Consider the following 14,437-nt stretch of genomic DNA (forward strand, 5'->3'; position numbering starts at 1 on the left):
GGACAAGCCTGGCGAACGGTTTTCAAAAACTCATTAGTCCTGTAAAATTCCAATTTATCGTCTCAAATTTGCAAGGCTTCCGGCGCACTTACCAATAATGCCTTTTCTTTTCAAGTCATCCTCACCTCATCTGCAGTTCCCCGTATCATTAAGCCGAACACAGAGTTGTGACCGCAGGGAGAGCCCTCGGCGTTCCGTCCGTGAGCGCTGCCGAGGCACGAGGAGGGGCAGAAAATGGCGAAGTTCTGGGGCAGAGCAGCTTTCTTCCTCGTTTGCCCCAGCGTCAAGTTCCGAGAATGCTCCTGCGTACACGGCACCAATTTCGGTTCATCAACACCTTGGCTTCGACACAGACGACTTGCCCACGAAGGGGAGAGCCAGAACACGGGGCGCTGCTCTCGGGGACACAAACGGATCCTGCAGGCCACGACCCTCCGGGGGGGGGGCCGCCTGTCCTCCACACCTCCCGGCTCAGCACAGCTCTGGCCCCCGGTGTCAGGCTTTGTCCCTGGCAGCGGGCCTGAGAGCCCCTCTGCCGTGTAGACCAGGAGCGCTGGTGCCAGACGGCAGACGCAGAGGAGGGGCGGGCCGCAGGTGACACTGCATCGGGACGGGGAGGGCAGCGCGGTGTGATTACTGCGCACGGTGGCCAAGCTGGACGGGGCCGAGCCCCCAGATGACTCCCGGGGAGGCCCCTGCACGGACTCTGTCCCATCAGGGCCGCTTCTAACCAGCGGCTTCTATCTGCTTTCACTGACAGAGCTCAGGGGCGGCCCCTGTGCCCTGTCCCCACATCATCAGACTTAACTCCCATGGAAAACTCCAACATTCCCTTTTGCGAGGTTGAGCTTTACCTCCAACGTCCAGATGTGTGGGTCCCCGGGTCTTCGGGGCACCGTCCCCCACGCCTGCCATGCTCTCTTAGCTGGTCACGACACAAGCTGCTAGGAAAACAGACCATCCGTTGTGCCTGGACTGGTGCAGTACCCCAACCGGTGCTTTCAGAAGGTAGCCGCGTCACAAAGCTCATAAATAGTTGGCGGCCCCTCTTCAGGAGGGGTGGGTCTTGTTTTGTTTTGTCTTTAATTTTTAACGTTTTTATTTTTGTGAGAGACAGAACGAGTAGGGGAGGGGGGCAGAGAGAAAGAGGGAGACACAGAATCGGAAGCGGGCTCCGGGCTCTGAGCTGTCAGCACAGAGCCAGACGCGGGGCTCGAACCCACGAACCGTGGGATCGTGAGCTGAACCGAAGTCGGATGCTCAACCGACTGAGCCCCCGGGGGCCCCAGGAGAGGTGGGTCTTAAACACATGAGTGAGCCCCCCCCGGGGAAAAGCTGGGGGAGGCGTTCTGGACAGAGGGAGCTTGCGAGTGACAGCCGTTCCCCTGTTGGGTGGGCCGCAGACGCGAGCTCAGGGAAGCATTGTGAGGTGGTTTCTAACCCCCACTGCACAGGCCCTAAAACTAAGGCCCGGAGAGCATGGGCCGTGGCCACGGTCAGAGCAACGAGCGGGAGCACAGGTCTCTCTGGTCTGACCGGGGTGGCACAGCCTCCCCTAACGTGCAAGGGTAGCAGAGAGCGTACTCTGGAAGATTCCGCCAGCAGGTGTCAGGGACGACTCGGGCAGGGCACCCGGCTCGGCTGTCTCTCACGCACCCCCAGTTTTCTCGGCCCCTTCCGGCAAGCGGTGGCTGAGGAACACGGGGCTAGTCCAGGGGACCGAAGCGGGAGTCTGCTCCGTGCAGTCTGCGGAAAAGCGTTCACTTTTCTGACAGAGAGACGGGCTGTTGGCTTCAGGCCACGCGCCCCCTGCCCTCCTTTCGTCTGAGTGGAGCATGAAGCCACGACCTGGGACAGCAGCAGCCACCTTGAGGTCACGAGGCAGCCGCACGAGGACACACTACGGCGGCCTCTGCTGGCAACGGAACGGACCCCAGCGACGCCCGAACTCTGGGCTTTGGGTTATTCGGGACAAATAGGCTTCCGCGGAACCACTGGGTGGATTTTCTGTTAGCTGCCACCGAGCGCAAGGGCACGGGGCCGGGTGCCTTGGGTGGTGATGAAGGTGGGCTTCCCAGGTTCAATCCCGGGCTCTAGCGGCATTCACAGCTGCCCGGTCCCTCTCTGCTTCGCACAGCTGCAAGCCCAGCCACACTGCACCTGCTAGAAATACCGAATCCCTACTGAGCCAGAATCTGCACCTCAGCGGGGTCTCCAGGCAGTCTGGAGGTCACCAATTTGCAAAGCCGAGGAAGTGCTCAATGCCCAACTCCCCCGCCCGGTCGGGAGGCAGGCCGGCCAGTCTGGCAATGAAAGACAGTCTCTGCTCTGGTCGCTACATCGGCGGTACACGGATCCCCCAGGAGCCCCAAACCTCAAGCCCTACCCCGAGCCTCGGAGGTGGGCCCAGGAATCTGGGTGTGAGGCACATAGCTGCAGAAACATTGCTAGGCTCAAGATAACCTGTTGGAAAGGGGGCAGGAGGTGTGCGGTGTGCGGGGTGAAGTGACATGACCTTGTGCAGTCTTAACACAGGGATGTCTCCTAGCTAAGCAAGGTTTCCTGAGTACAGGTACTCAATTTCACTGAAATTTCTATTCCTTCCAAGAGTACAGGAACCATCTCTCATCTGTCCATCCATCCATCCATCCATCCTCCACCTGTGTCATCTATCCATCCACCCATTCATTCCTCTGTCATCCATCCATCCATCCATCCATCCATTCCTCCGTCATCCATCCATCCATTCCTCCGTCATCCATCCATGTATCCATCCACCCATTCATTCCTGTCATCCATCCATCCATCCATTCACTCCTATCATCCATCCACCCATTCATTCCTCTGTCATCCATCCATCCATTCCTCCAACTGTCATCCATCCATCCATCCATCCATCCATCCATCCATCCACTCCTGTCATCCATCCATCCATCCATCCGTTCCTCCAACTGTCATCCATCCATCCATCCATCTGTTCCTGTCATCCACCCATCCATTCATTCCTCCGTCATCCATCCATCCACCCACCCATTCATTCCTGTCATGCATCCATCCATCCATTCCTCTGTCACCCATCCATCCACCCATTCATTCCTCCATCATGCATCCATCCATCCACTCCTGTCATCCATCCATCCATTCGTTCCTGTCATCCATCCATCCATCCATCCATCCATCCACTCCTGTCATCCATCCATCTATCCATCCATCCATCCATTCCTCTGTCACCCATCCATCCATCCATCCATCCGTTCCTCCAACTGTCATCCATCCATGTATCCATCCACCCATTCATTACTCTGTCATCCACCCATCCATCCATCCACCCATTCATTCCTGTCATCCATCCATCCATCCATCCATCCATCCATCCATCCATCCACTCCTGTCATCCACCCATCCATCCATCCATCCGTTCCTCCAACTGTCATCCATCCATCCGCCTATCCATCCATGCATCCATCCACCTTCAATCAGTCATCTTGGAGAGATGAAGTCAAGACTGTTACAGAAGGATGGAACAAATATCTTTGCTCATATTTATCAACCTCAAGTGTCCCTGGTACAGACTTCTGTTGCTCGAAGCCCTCTCTCTACCGTGGGGTGGTGTAGGACACTCGCCCTTATGCTTTAGGGTATTCTGATCGGCGAGCAGAGCTTACCAGTCTGGCTCATCAATGGGCGGACACTCGAGATTCAGCTCGCCCGTTACAGATTTTCTGCCCCTGGAAAGCAGCAAGTGCTCAGACACTGGAGCCTACCCTCTGGCGACAGGACTGTTCCTGGAGCACAGAGCAGGAACCCAAGAGTGGCGTGTTTGCAATAAAAGGGGGGGCCTAACTGGGTAACGTGTGGGACGAAGCGGTGTCGATTCTCACCTCCTAAGACAGCACTCGGGCAGCCCAGGGCCTGGGGATGCGGCAGGAAGCTGGTGGCTGCGGGGTGAGGCACGGGGGACACACCGTCTCCCACTGCACTGGCAGAGAAGGGCCATAGGGACAGTGCGCCAGCCTGAGGCCATCCCTCTGTCCGGACCACCCTGGCAGCCACCAGCAGGCCTGTGGGAACGAGTCAGCCGTCCTTGTATCTACCTGTGCGACATGATTTGGCTGCAGCTGAGGGGGGGGGGTGTGCAACTCCACCCGCCGGGACAACAGTGCATAGGGACCAGGGCACATGTGGCCGTGGGCAAGCCTGTCTGGGCCCACAGAACTCGTAGGCAGCTGACGTCCTGCGAGCTCAGGGCCATCATCCCCACGACCCCGTGTCCTGAGACCCTGAACTCTGGTGCCCTGGCCACATCTGTGCTCCTTCCATGGGGATGCACAGGGCTGCCCTCGGCTCTCCCGCTTCCAGGACGTATGTCCCGGTCCACATGTGCAAAGATACACACATACACATGTCACTTCAAAGAAACGACACCAGGGTGCCTGGGAGGCTCAGTCGGTTGAGAGTCCGACTTTGGCTCAGGTTGTGATCTCACGGTTTGGGAGTTTGAGGCCCGTGTCGGGCTGTGTGTCAGTGTGGACCCTGCTTTGGATCCTCTGTCCCTTACCACCCCCGCCACCTCCCCCCCCCCCCCCAAAAAGGGGTAGGAAAAAAAAAAAAAAAGGAAAAGAAAGAATGCCAATGGTTTGGGTGGGCAATTCCCTGAGAAGCCCACGTGCATGCCAGGGACCACAGAGTCCCAACTCGCCCCTGTAGCCAGCCCGGTGGAGGGGACAGCCAGCCAGAGACCAAGGGTGCCACCAGAGCCGGGGGGCACCCCCATTCCTTGCCTGTTTGGGCACTTGAACGCTGGAGAGCTGGTTTTAGACCAGGTTTGATTGTTAACTTTGGAAAGCATTTTATATGTTCAGAAAGGTGAGAATGTTTTGATATTGTTTTCACGTTTCTAGAGGAAACTAACTCTAGCTTGAAAATCAAAGGTGACAGTGGGGAAGGGAAGTTCACCATCAACAGCTCAGAAGAGCCCACGGCGAAACGGATGGTTTCTACACAGTTGTGCAACGGTTGGCCTCATCCTGAAACGCAAGACGACTGGCTGGACTCACACTAGTGAATTAAACATTCCAGAACTACCTCTAAACCATTAAACATTCTGCTAATGGAATCCCAATACATCAAAGGAAAAGCTCCAATCTCTTTAATTACAAAAGTAGAGAAAACACATAATTGCAATTGAATATGCTATTTTTAAATGCATGTGAAATATTGAATATTTTCTAATAAAACAATCGAGCTAGCCTTGCAAACATATTCCAACTGCTTTATCTGTGCCTACAAAGTTTAGAAAAAACTCGCATTTCCTTACCTCGGGGAGTATGCATTAATAAAATAATTAAGCTCAGCATTATTTTCTGCTCAAAAAGCCTTACTTGTTATTCTGGACAAACAGATATGCCCTGAGCTGAATTAACTGCCCTACTTAGAAAGTTCTTACTTTGAGGGGTCACTCTCTCAGGCACACACAGCTTATCGACAAAGTAGACGCCCCCCACTACATCCTGAAGTACAGATCAAAACTATTTAGTTTTCATCACAGATCTGCAAGGGCAAGACGGCTTTAAGAGTATCTGTTGAAGCGAGCTTTATCAGGAGCCAGGCAGCGTCCCCCTCCTGCAAGATCTCGTACCGATGTTCTCTCTGTAGTTCATCCCTGACGGTGAGACTTGGGGTCCGGGGACTCTTCCTTTCCGGGATTACAAATACTCTTTGAAAGCATTTCTGACTTTTCCACAGCCCACAGTTCTCTCGGTGCTCCCCCAGCCAATCCGGCGAGGACGCGGTGACCCTCCACTGACACTTCCCCATCTCGCCGCTCCTGGAGCGGGAGGCACGGGCCACGGGCCCCCAGGCAGACGGCAGACACGCTGTCTCCACCGCGGACAGTCTCTGTACCCTCCCTGCCGCCCCAGGAGCAAGGTGCGTTTCTCCGGCGGGGTCGTGGAGGCCTACCTAGGTAAGGCCGCAGGCACGCTCCCGCGTCGGCCCGTTGGCCCGAATACCACTGAGGACGCTTTGTTTGAGCCAAAGGGAAGCCGGCAGTTAAGAGCCTGCGTCAAGAAGCTAATCCGTCACTGGGTTCCCCTCGTCAGGGCTCATGAGAAAACCCTCAACTTGTCTTCAGTTAAATACCAAGACCAGCCATGATTTTCATGTCGAGGACCACGGAGCCTGCGTTTCTAAAACCGAGAACCTAATTCAGGACCATCGGAAGACACGGATGACCGGGTTCAGAGCCTAGCCCGAGAGACCACCCTTAAAAATGACCGAATTCTGATTGTGATTTAAAACCTGCTCTTCCAGGGGCACCCGGGGGGCTCGGCCGGTCAAGCGTCCGACCGGGGCTCAGGTCACAGTCTCACGATTCGGGAGTCAGAGCCCCGCGTCGGGCTCTGCACGGACAGTGCGGAGCCTGCTTGGGATTCTCTCTCTGCCCCTCCCCTGCTCACGCTTTTCTCTCTCTCTCTCTCAAAATAAAAAAATAAAAACTTAAAAAAAGGAGAAGGTCTTAAAAAACAAACACCACTCGATCTCCTTGGCACAGCAGCGGACAAGCTGAAGGATCAAGGCCTAAATGTAAACTGAGAGATGGGAACGCCAAGCCCGGGGAGTTCCGGGTGACAGACGGACGACACAGGGGAACATGTAAGGGAGAGTCTTCCGATAGCCAGGAATTACTCACGGACGAACGACTTACAAGAACTGCTCTGGCCAAGAACCCACCGGGCGATCTTCAAGTGCCGGGTGCACTGAGAGTATGAAAATTACGTTTGCAGTTTTCCTCGGGAACAATGAGCCATTCGCAAATATTAATTGGTAAAGCTCATTTTCCCAAATTGCCTGTAGCTCCTGACCGAAAATCTAGGAGGTTAACGCAGCAAATAAAACTCTGAGACGCTGGTGATTTTTTTACAGTCCGTGTCTTTTTCCATCGCTGGCACAGTTTCCAGATCAGCTTCTTTGGTAAGCCGTTCCTCGGGTGAGATTATGGGCCGGTCTGACTCGTTCTCAGCACGTGTGTCTGCGACGGATGCCAGATAACAGAACCGCTGTTCACCTTTAAGAGGCTGCCTGCACAAGACCTGCGTCTTCCGTGTGCTCAGTAAAACGTTTTGAAGCGCAAAGATGGAACGCCGGGGCTACAGAACTCTCCTGTGGGCGGCCCCGGGCCCAGCACGTCGAGTACCGCCCGCCACAGCCCCGAACGCTCTTACTAAAAATCCCAAAGCCAAGCCAAGCAGAAGACGGAGTAAGGCACGGTAAGCCTGCACGGGAACAGCTCCGTGCACAGGCCGCCCCTGCCTGAGCCGTGACGAGACCAGATGATCCCCCGCGGAAAACACGGCAACTCCAGGCTTATTTGTGAAGGGAAACGGATGTAAGATTCAAAACCTAATTTATCTTTACAGCATCTGAATGTGTGGGGAGGTTTGACGTACTTTCCACTAGGGATCCCTACGACTCTTACCGTCTGAAGCGTGGAAAATACGGTCCCCGAGCCTGCCGGCGCCCCTTAGCGGTGCCGTCGTGGGAGGCCGTGACACGTTTCTTCCGGGTAATTCTAGGTCAGAAGAGCTGTTTTTACGTCGTCCTTCAGAAAACAAATAGGAAAAGTAAAATGGAAATGTTTCGTGTATCCTGCGTGTGATAAAAAAAAATCTGCTAGTTGTAGAAGAAATGTTAATTCCTTTGTATTAGACATTACGTACCTATCCTAAAGTTATTAAAATTCACAAGTCCTTTAAATTAAGCTAGAAAGAAAATAAACAGAATTAGTGACCACCTGGAGTGCCAGGACAGCCACTGAAGGAAATAACTCACGCCTGGTTGTGAAAATTCCAGTTTATGTGTCATTCTAGAAGTTAAAAATATGTGTACCGTGCCAACTTTGAGAGCGGTTGGAGGGTTTGCAGAACCCCCGTGTTCACGAATAATCACGTTTGGAACTCCTGAGATCAGACGTTTATTTCCACATGTGAATCATACCCAGGGAGTGACTCACGGGCAGGCCGCAGCTCCTCTCCGCAGGGCAGGGCCTGGTGTCCCTTCATCTCAGGGACACGGAGGGCACGGGCACAACAGGACCCAGCGCCAGCTCTCTGCCCCCGCCTCGCCCATGTTCTGGTTCTCCTCCCCCTGTAACCCAGCGCTCGGGCAAACACTGAACTCAGTCATGAGCAGAGGACCCACAAACGGAGCCGTGTCAATACAACCTGTGACGACTCCCAAGTCAGACCAAACCCTGCAGACATGGTTACAATTAGGACAGGGAAACCCAAGGGAATAGTTCACGTTCTCTGATATTGTACTAGAAACAAGCGTTAAGAAACAAGCATTGCTTTCAACGGCATACTCTTTTGAATACGTGTATACGCACACGGTATACGTGTATACGGTATGTGTATCCGTATATAATCTTGACGAGGAACCGTATGCGCACCTGCGTGGGCAACACATGTGACAAAAAGCTAATCATTTAGAAAAGACTCTCTTCGTAGGAAACGTAGTAATCACGATGTTCACAGAGCTTGCCTTTATTTTACCTTAAATATAGTTGCAGTTTAAAAAGCTTCAATAAATTCCACGAGTTAAAATAGAGAAACAACACATTTTTTCATGGTCCACAAATGATTCCACGGATTTTCTTTAGCAAAGTCGTTTATAGTAGAGTTTTCATATTTATGTTCTCAGGTAATCATTTGTATCTTCTCTCTCTCTAAACACCGTAGACTTGCCTAGTGAATTTGGGGAGGAAAAAGGAAGCTAAACATTAGTGGTAGTTCTTTCCAAACGACGACAAACCAACCACCCTGATTTTACAACTGGAGAGGGTTTTAATGCCACCAAATTCTACCCTGCGTACAGAAAAGGGAGCAGGGTGTGAGGGTCGGCCCAGCCCGGTGCCCCCGTGCCCTTCGCCATGGCCCCGCCCGGTGCGCCAACACGCCACACGCCTGTCAGCTGGGGACAAAGGTGTGAGCGCCACCACGGGAACCGTGCCTGGCGGTTGCATTTTAACGTCCTCCCTGCGGGAAGGACGCTCAAGTAACGCCAGTACTTCCCAGTGAGGCGAAAACAACAAGGGTAATTTAACGTTCTCCCTCGCTTTGTACAGGACGTTCCGTAGACCGAAGTCAGCCAACCGACCCGCTAAACGGAACCGTCTCGGGGCGCGTTTCTCCACGAGGCGCAGCGGCGGGAAGGCCTTTCAGAGGAAGAAACGAGTGCCCGCTCCCACCTCGGCACCAGTCATCAGCAAACCGGCTCAGGATTTTAACACAAAAGGCCCGGCATGCTCGCCAGGTGACAGGCTGGCCACGGGGCTGCACGTATGTGACACGATCACGCTGCTCCAAGCGTGCACCAGAGGAAAGCCGCGAGGCCTCCGGGCTTCCGTGGCATCAGACAGGCAGCCAACAAACACGGCGACCCGGAGATGGTCGGGCTGGGGATGCGCACGCGGCCCGGTAGTGAGGAGATAGGCCTGACGTGTGTCGGGGCCTCGGGAAGCTGGGGTCGGGGCCCGGCCGCGGCGGCCACGCACAAAGCAACAGCAGGCGGGGGCCACGGCCTTCTCGCTTCCGAGGGGATAAAATTAAACAGCGCAGAGTTTAGAAACAATTGCTTTTTAGCCCTTCAGCAATACTTTTTAATTAGTTTGAAACGTTACTGGTTCCCGTAATGAACCCAGAATAGGAATATATTTAAATAAATAATTCTCAGGGGTCGTTGGCATTTACGGTTGAGGCGCGGTCTGCGCCACGTGGAGCTGACGTCAGGAGCAAGCGAAAACCCGGGCTTGTTAAGCTGAAACGCCCCTGGCTTTACACTAGAAATGTTTTCAAAATAAGCAGATCACGTTTTCCCTGCATTGTAATTTATATTATTTTAAATACAGGAACCTTTATTTCACCATTTTAAAACACAAACTGAATTTACTGTCTGACTTGGCTCATGTTTCAAAATTTCCACCCCAGCACTGAAACCAGCCTGGGTCCATCCCTAAGGTGGAGGGTTTTGTGCTGGGGAGGCTGACCTGGGCAGTTAGTTCGGTGGTTAGGGTCCTCACCCGTGCTTTGCAAGGACCCCCCACCTCCCAGGCAAAAACTATTTCTAGCTATCAGTAGTTATCGAAAAAAGAAATGCATCATGCCTGTTGAAACCAGGAGCTGTTAAATTATTTAAAGTTTTACGTCTTCTCAAATGTTACCGGGGAGGTAAAGCTTCCTTTATGGTAAAGACATCCTCCCTCGGGAGCTAACGGACGAAGGTGCTGGTGGTGGACACACAGTGTCGTGAACCGCGCACCCCTTCCTTCCCGCGCCTACAACGTGGTTCGATGCACAGCCGCGTATTTGTGAAGCGATCCCAAGAGCCAACACTGGCACTCAGCGTTGAGGATGGGAAGGCAGTTGGGAGGGTAGTCATTTGTGGCCACCGCCAAGGCTCTAACGGGTAGGCGTTTTCTACCACATCGTCTTCCGTCACAGATGTAAAAAAAAATCCACAATTAGGAGGTTGCATTTTTATTTTAGAAAAAAGTGAAAAATAAAAATTTCAAGACCAGTTGAGATACATTTAGCTATTGCTCAAATCTAAGCTGTCAATCCTCGTTGACTTTCCTCGGAGAAACACCACGGATATACATCCACCATTAACGACCGTAACCCCAAGTCCCACTTTTTTCCATTTGAATAATCAAGGAACGCGATTCAGAGATAAGATTACATCCTGCATTTTATTCATTTCCATATGACAAAAATAGTCACCTAGACTAAGACATCCATTTCAATCAGTAGATGTGTCGAGCCACAGGTTTATCATAAAAAATATTGGATCTTGGTAAGAGCGCCGGCTGGCTCCGGGGCCCCGGCCCTACATGGTGCTGCAATAGAAAAATAGTGTCTCTCTTCACCACGCAGAGAGGGACGGCCTGGTCCTGAAGACGCAGGGGCGCGTCTCGCGGTCCCTTCACAAGCCATCTTATTTACAACACTTTACATTTCTTTTCCCTTAAGTTATATACACATCCTTCTGGGAGAAGAGAGAGCATCACACGGTACCAACTACTAACCAAAACCAAAACCCAAAACTCACACCAAAGAGGACACATAAATAATAAAAACATTCAACCGCTGAAGGCCAGTAGTGCCACGTGGCCGGGCCGAGGCCCCCGCCCCGTCTCCCGAGAAGGGATGGCCCCTCTGGCCGAGGGAAGCAGAGCTGAGCGGGGGTAGGGGGGGGACCATGCTCCATCCGACAGGAAGAAACAGCTCAGTCTGCTGATGAGGAGTCTTCGCACCTGTTTCTGTTCAAGGTCACGACCTGACTCTATGGCTGTTGTCGTGCTGGGAACATCGTCCTACTTCTCCACGTTAGCCGGGAAGTCACTGCCATCCGGTCCCTTCTTCGGGGCGCACGACCCCAGCGCCACCCAGCCGCCCGCGACATCTCGGGAGGGACGCGGCCGGACAGGCCGCCCAACGCACAGAATGAGGTAGAAGGCGGGCCGCGGCGACGCAGGTGCCCACCCCGCCCGCCGCCCAGCACCCCCCCTGCCCCGGGGCCCTGCCTCGCGCCAAGCAACTCAAACCTCGTCAGCAGCTTCAGGCTGGATTGAGTAGTTAGATGACATTGTGCTTTGTTCTCATCTGAGAAGATAATAAATAAATCGGGACTCAGACAAGGTCCCAGTTACCACTGATGACACCGCCAGACCTCTGCTATCTCTCCCCACTTTACTGCACACGGGGAGCGGTGGAAATCTGGTCCGGGGCGTGTGAGGAAAAGAGAGGACACTGAAATGGCACCCACGCGGTCTCTAGGTGAGTTCCCGCCGTTTCGGTGCCACGGGCCTATGATTAATTCATCAAAGCTGTGTCAGGGGTGGTCAGGCTTTTCAACGGGCTTCGTAGAAAAGTTAAATAAATCATTTTAATTGAGGAAGTGGCAGGCCCTAGTTGACTGAGGAACAGACAAATCCTGGTGGCTTTTCTGTCTCAGTGGCACAGATTTCTCATGTTGTTTGACCTTAAGACAAAACAAGAAACTGTAACAGTTTTTCATTTTCCTTAAACCAAAGTACTATTTATAAAATACTTTACATCTTTTTAAGTTTTCAAATTATAGACAAACCTCTCTAATACAAAATACTAAAAGTGCAATAGTATAAATTAAGAGTTTGCAACCACATTATACAAACATTACCTTTTTATTGTACAGCTTTGATAACGTGAAATATTTCCTCACAACTGCTTATAATGTTGTGAATAATTTACGGTGACGTTTGTCTGTAACTTGTTCCCAGTCGCTGGGCTACAGACCACACTAGGGAACAATTGTCCACATAGCAGCTACAAACATTTAAGTTAAAAAAAAAAAAAAGAAAGAAAGAAACAGAAGAAAAGCGTGGTCACTGACAGGTACTTGCACACGAGAGCATGCCGTCTTTCCCAGTGTAACTTCACGATTTGCCTGCATTGAAATAACTCACTTATTTATAGTAAAACAAATTCTGCTTTAAAAAAAAAAATCATCACATGGCCAGATGTATTCTGCAGTACAAAAGCTTCCTTTAAAGTTGGGGCTGTATTATCTGTTACCCGCATAATCTTAACATTATAAATACTACAGACAAAGGTACTGTCGTAAGACACAGCGCTGGGGGTACCGGACCACATCTTTCAGTTAATAGTCTAAAAACAGAGTTCAAGTTTCTAACTAATTCGAACAAAACCTTCGAGTGAGTGTCGCTGGAACAGCACAGGCGACCCCTTTCTCCTCTGGTGGGGGGGGGAGGGGGACGGTATTAGGTTCGGGGAGGAACCAACCGGGTGTGGTGTGAGCCCTTTCCATTCCCAAGGCGGTTTTACAAGGACTTCTTTTTGACTTAAACGTATTTAGGAGGTTACAGGGTCCCCAAGAACAGTCCAGCTCACCGTGGAAAGAAGTACCATGCAGAGCTTACGAGACAACCTTCCAGCAGCCACACAGTGAACGCGTTTTCTACTACGGGTAAAATTTTAAGGAGAACTCGGCCGCACGGCTGCACAGCCTGACGGTCGCGCTGGACGGTGTGCGCGTGGGACGGAGGGACGGGCCAGGCCGCGCGCACAGCTAATTAATACCGATCTCCTTGTTATCCTCGATAAACCTCGTGAACGGACGGCTGGCTCCCGTTTCCGAGTTTGCTTTGTCCAAACTCACAATGGGCGGACTACCGCCGGTGCGCGCTTTGTCCATCCCAGCGGTCAGGGAACCCAGGGGGGGGATAGCACTCCCGCCGAGACTTACTGGGAGCTGGGGAATGCCGCCATTCTGGATGACAGAGATCTCGTTGTTCTTCATGGCGAGACCGTTTGTGATAGCCGCGGCATACTGGTTCCAGAAGCTGGGGTCAACGTTCATCGCTCGTGCTGCCAGATCCTTCTGGAACATTTCCGAAAACTTCAGAGCGTCGCCACCTAGCAGAGCCATGGGGTTTTCCACTGACAGGCGGCGGCCACGCCTCGCGGGGGCGTTGTTCCACATGTGTGTGCCCATGTGCACCTGCGTGAGAGACACGGAGACAGGCACAAGTAAGCCCGGCACGGAGGCAGGTGCGTGCCTGTCCTACGCTTCCCATGTGTCACCCAGACACCCAGCACGACGGTTTCGGAACTGGGCTTCTGTTCCCCGCTCTGAGCATCGGTCTGGGGACACCGAACATTGTTGGGTGGGCTTTTCTGAGCGGCTTATACTTTAATGCGTGACATTTCTTTTTATGAAATACAAAAAGCAAGACCGGCCGATACGTTCTCGAGTTTCTTTCAGCTGATGAGCTTGACGGGGTAACTCCCCCACGAGGTGCAAAGTCCGAAGGCCACCCGGGAAGGCTCCAGAGCTCGGAGGGCCCACAGCCCCGCCCCTCAGTCCTCTCCCCTGGCCTCCGAGACGCCGTGTTTGCACTCCGGCTTCACTGGGCCTGTTTGGTGGCTTTCTCCCAAACGTGGAAGGGGCACCTGGGGCCAGCAGAGACCTCAGGTGGCTCACGTCCCAGCCCTAAGGAGCAGCCCCAGGTGGGGAGCTTTCCAGAGTCTCTGAAGAGGACTCCGGAGCCCGGACAGGCCTGTGACGTGGACAGAAAGAGGCGTGTTTCTCTACAAACACTCATCTAATGTCCTGTCCACACTTCACCTTCCATGGAACATGTATGGTGTGGTCACCTGAAAACGTGAGCACTACCCTGGGCTGTTCCCCTCTGGCCGTCAGGCCAGGAGGCTTCTCACGAAATGCCCCCAGCCCCTGCTGGCAGTCACGGACAAAACCAGGACGAAGCCGGGCCTCTGAACAGGATTTGTTATTTGTGTCTTATGGGAGTGTTTAAAAGCCATGTTCTACCACATTTGGGACTGCTGCCCAAGAGCAAAGCTTGTGTGGTCACCCCCCC

At 52.9% G+C, this 14,437-nt stretch overlaps 1 protein-coding gene across 1 annotated transcript in view; it reads right to left on the reverse strand.

The window, feature by feature from the left end:
- Nucleotides 1–13,125: 13,125 nt before the first annotated feature.
- Nucleotides 13,126–14,437, reverse strand: part of SALL3 (spalt like transcription factor 3) — a 9,348-nt gene continuing 8,036 nt past the window's right edge. The window contains exon 3 of the mRNA XM_040479516.1: nucleotides 13,126–13,557. Coding sequence (XP_040335450.1) covers nucleotides 13,126–13,557 — 432 coding nt within the window. The remainder of the gene's footprint in view (nucleotides 13,558–14,437) is intronic.

The sequence above is a fragment of the Herpailurus yagouaroundi genome, unplaced genomic scaffold (assembly GCF_014898765.1).
Source record: "Herpailurus yagouaroundi ecotype Mexico unplaced genomic scaffold, PumYag 142, whole genome shotgun sequence".
Classification (NCBI taxonomy): Eukaryota; Metazoa; Chordata; class Mammalia; order Carnivora; family Felidae; genus Herpailurus; species Herpailurus yagouaroundi.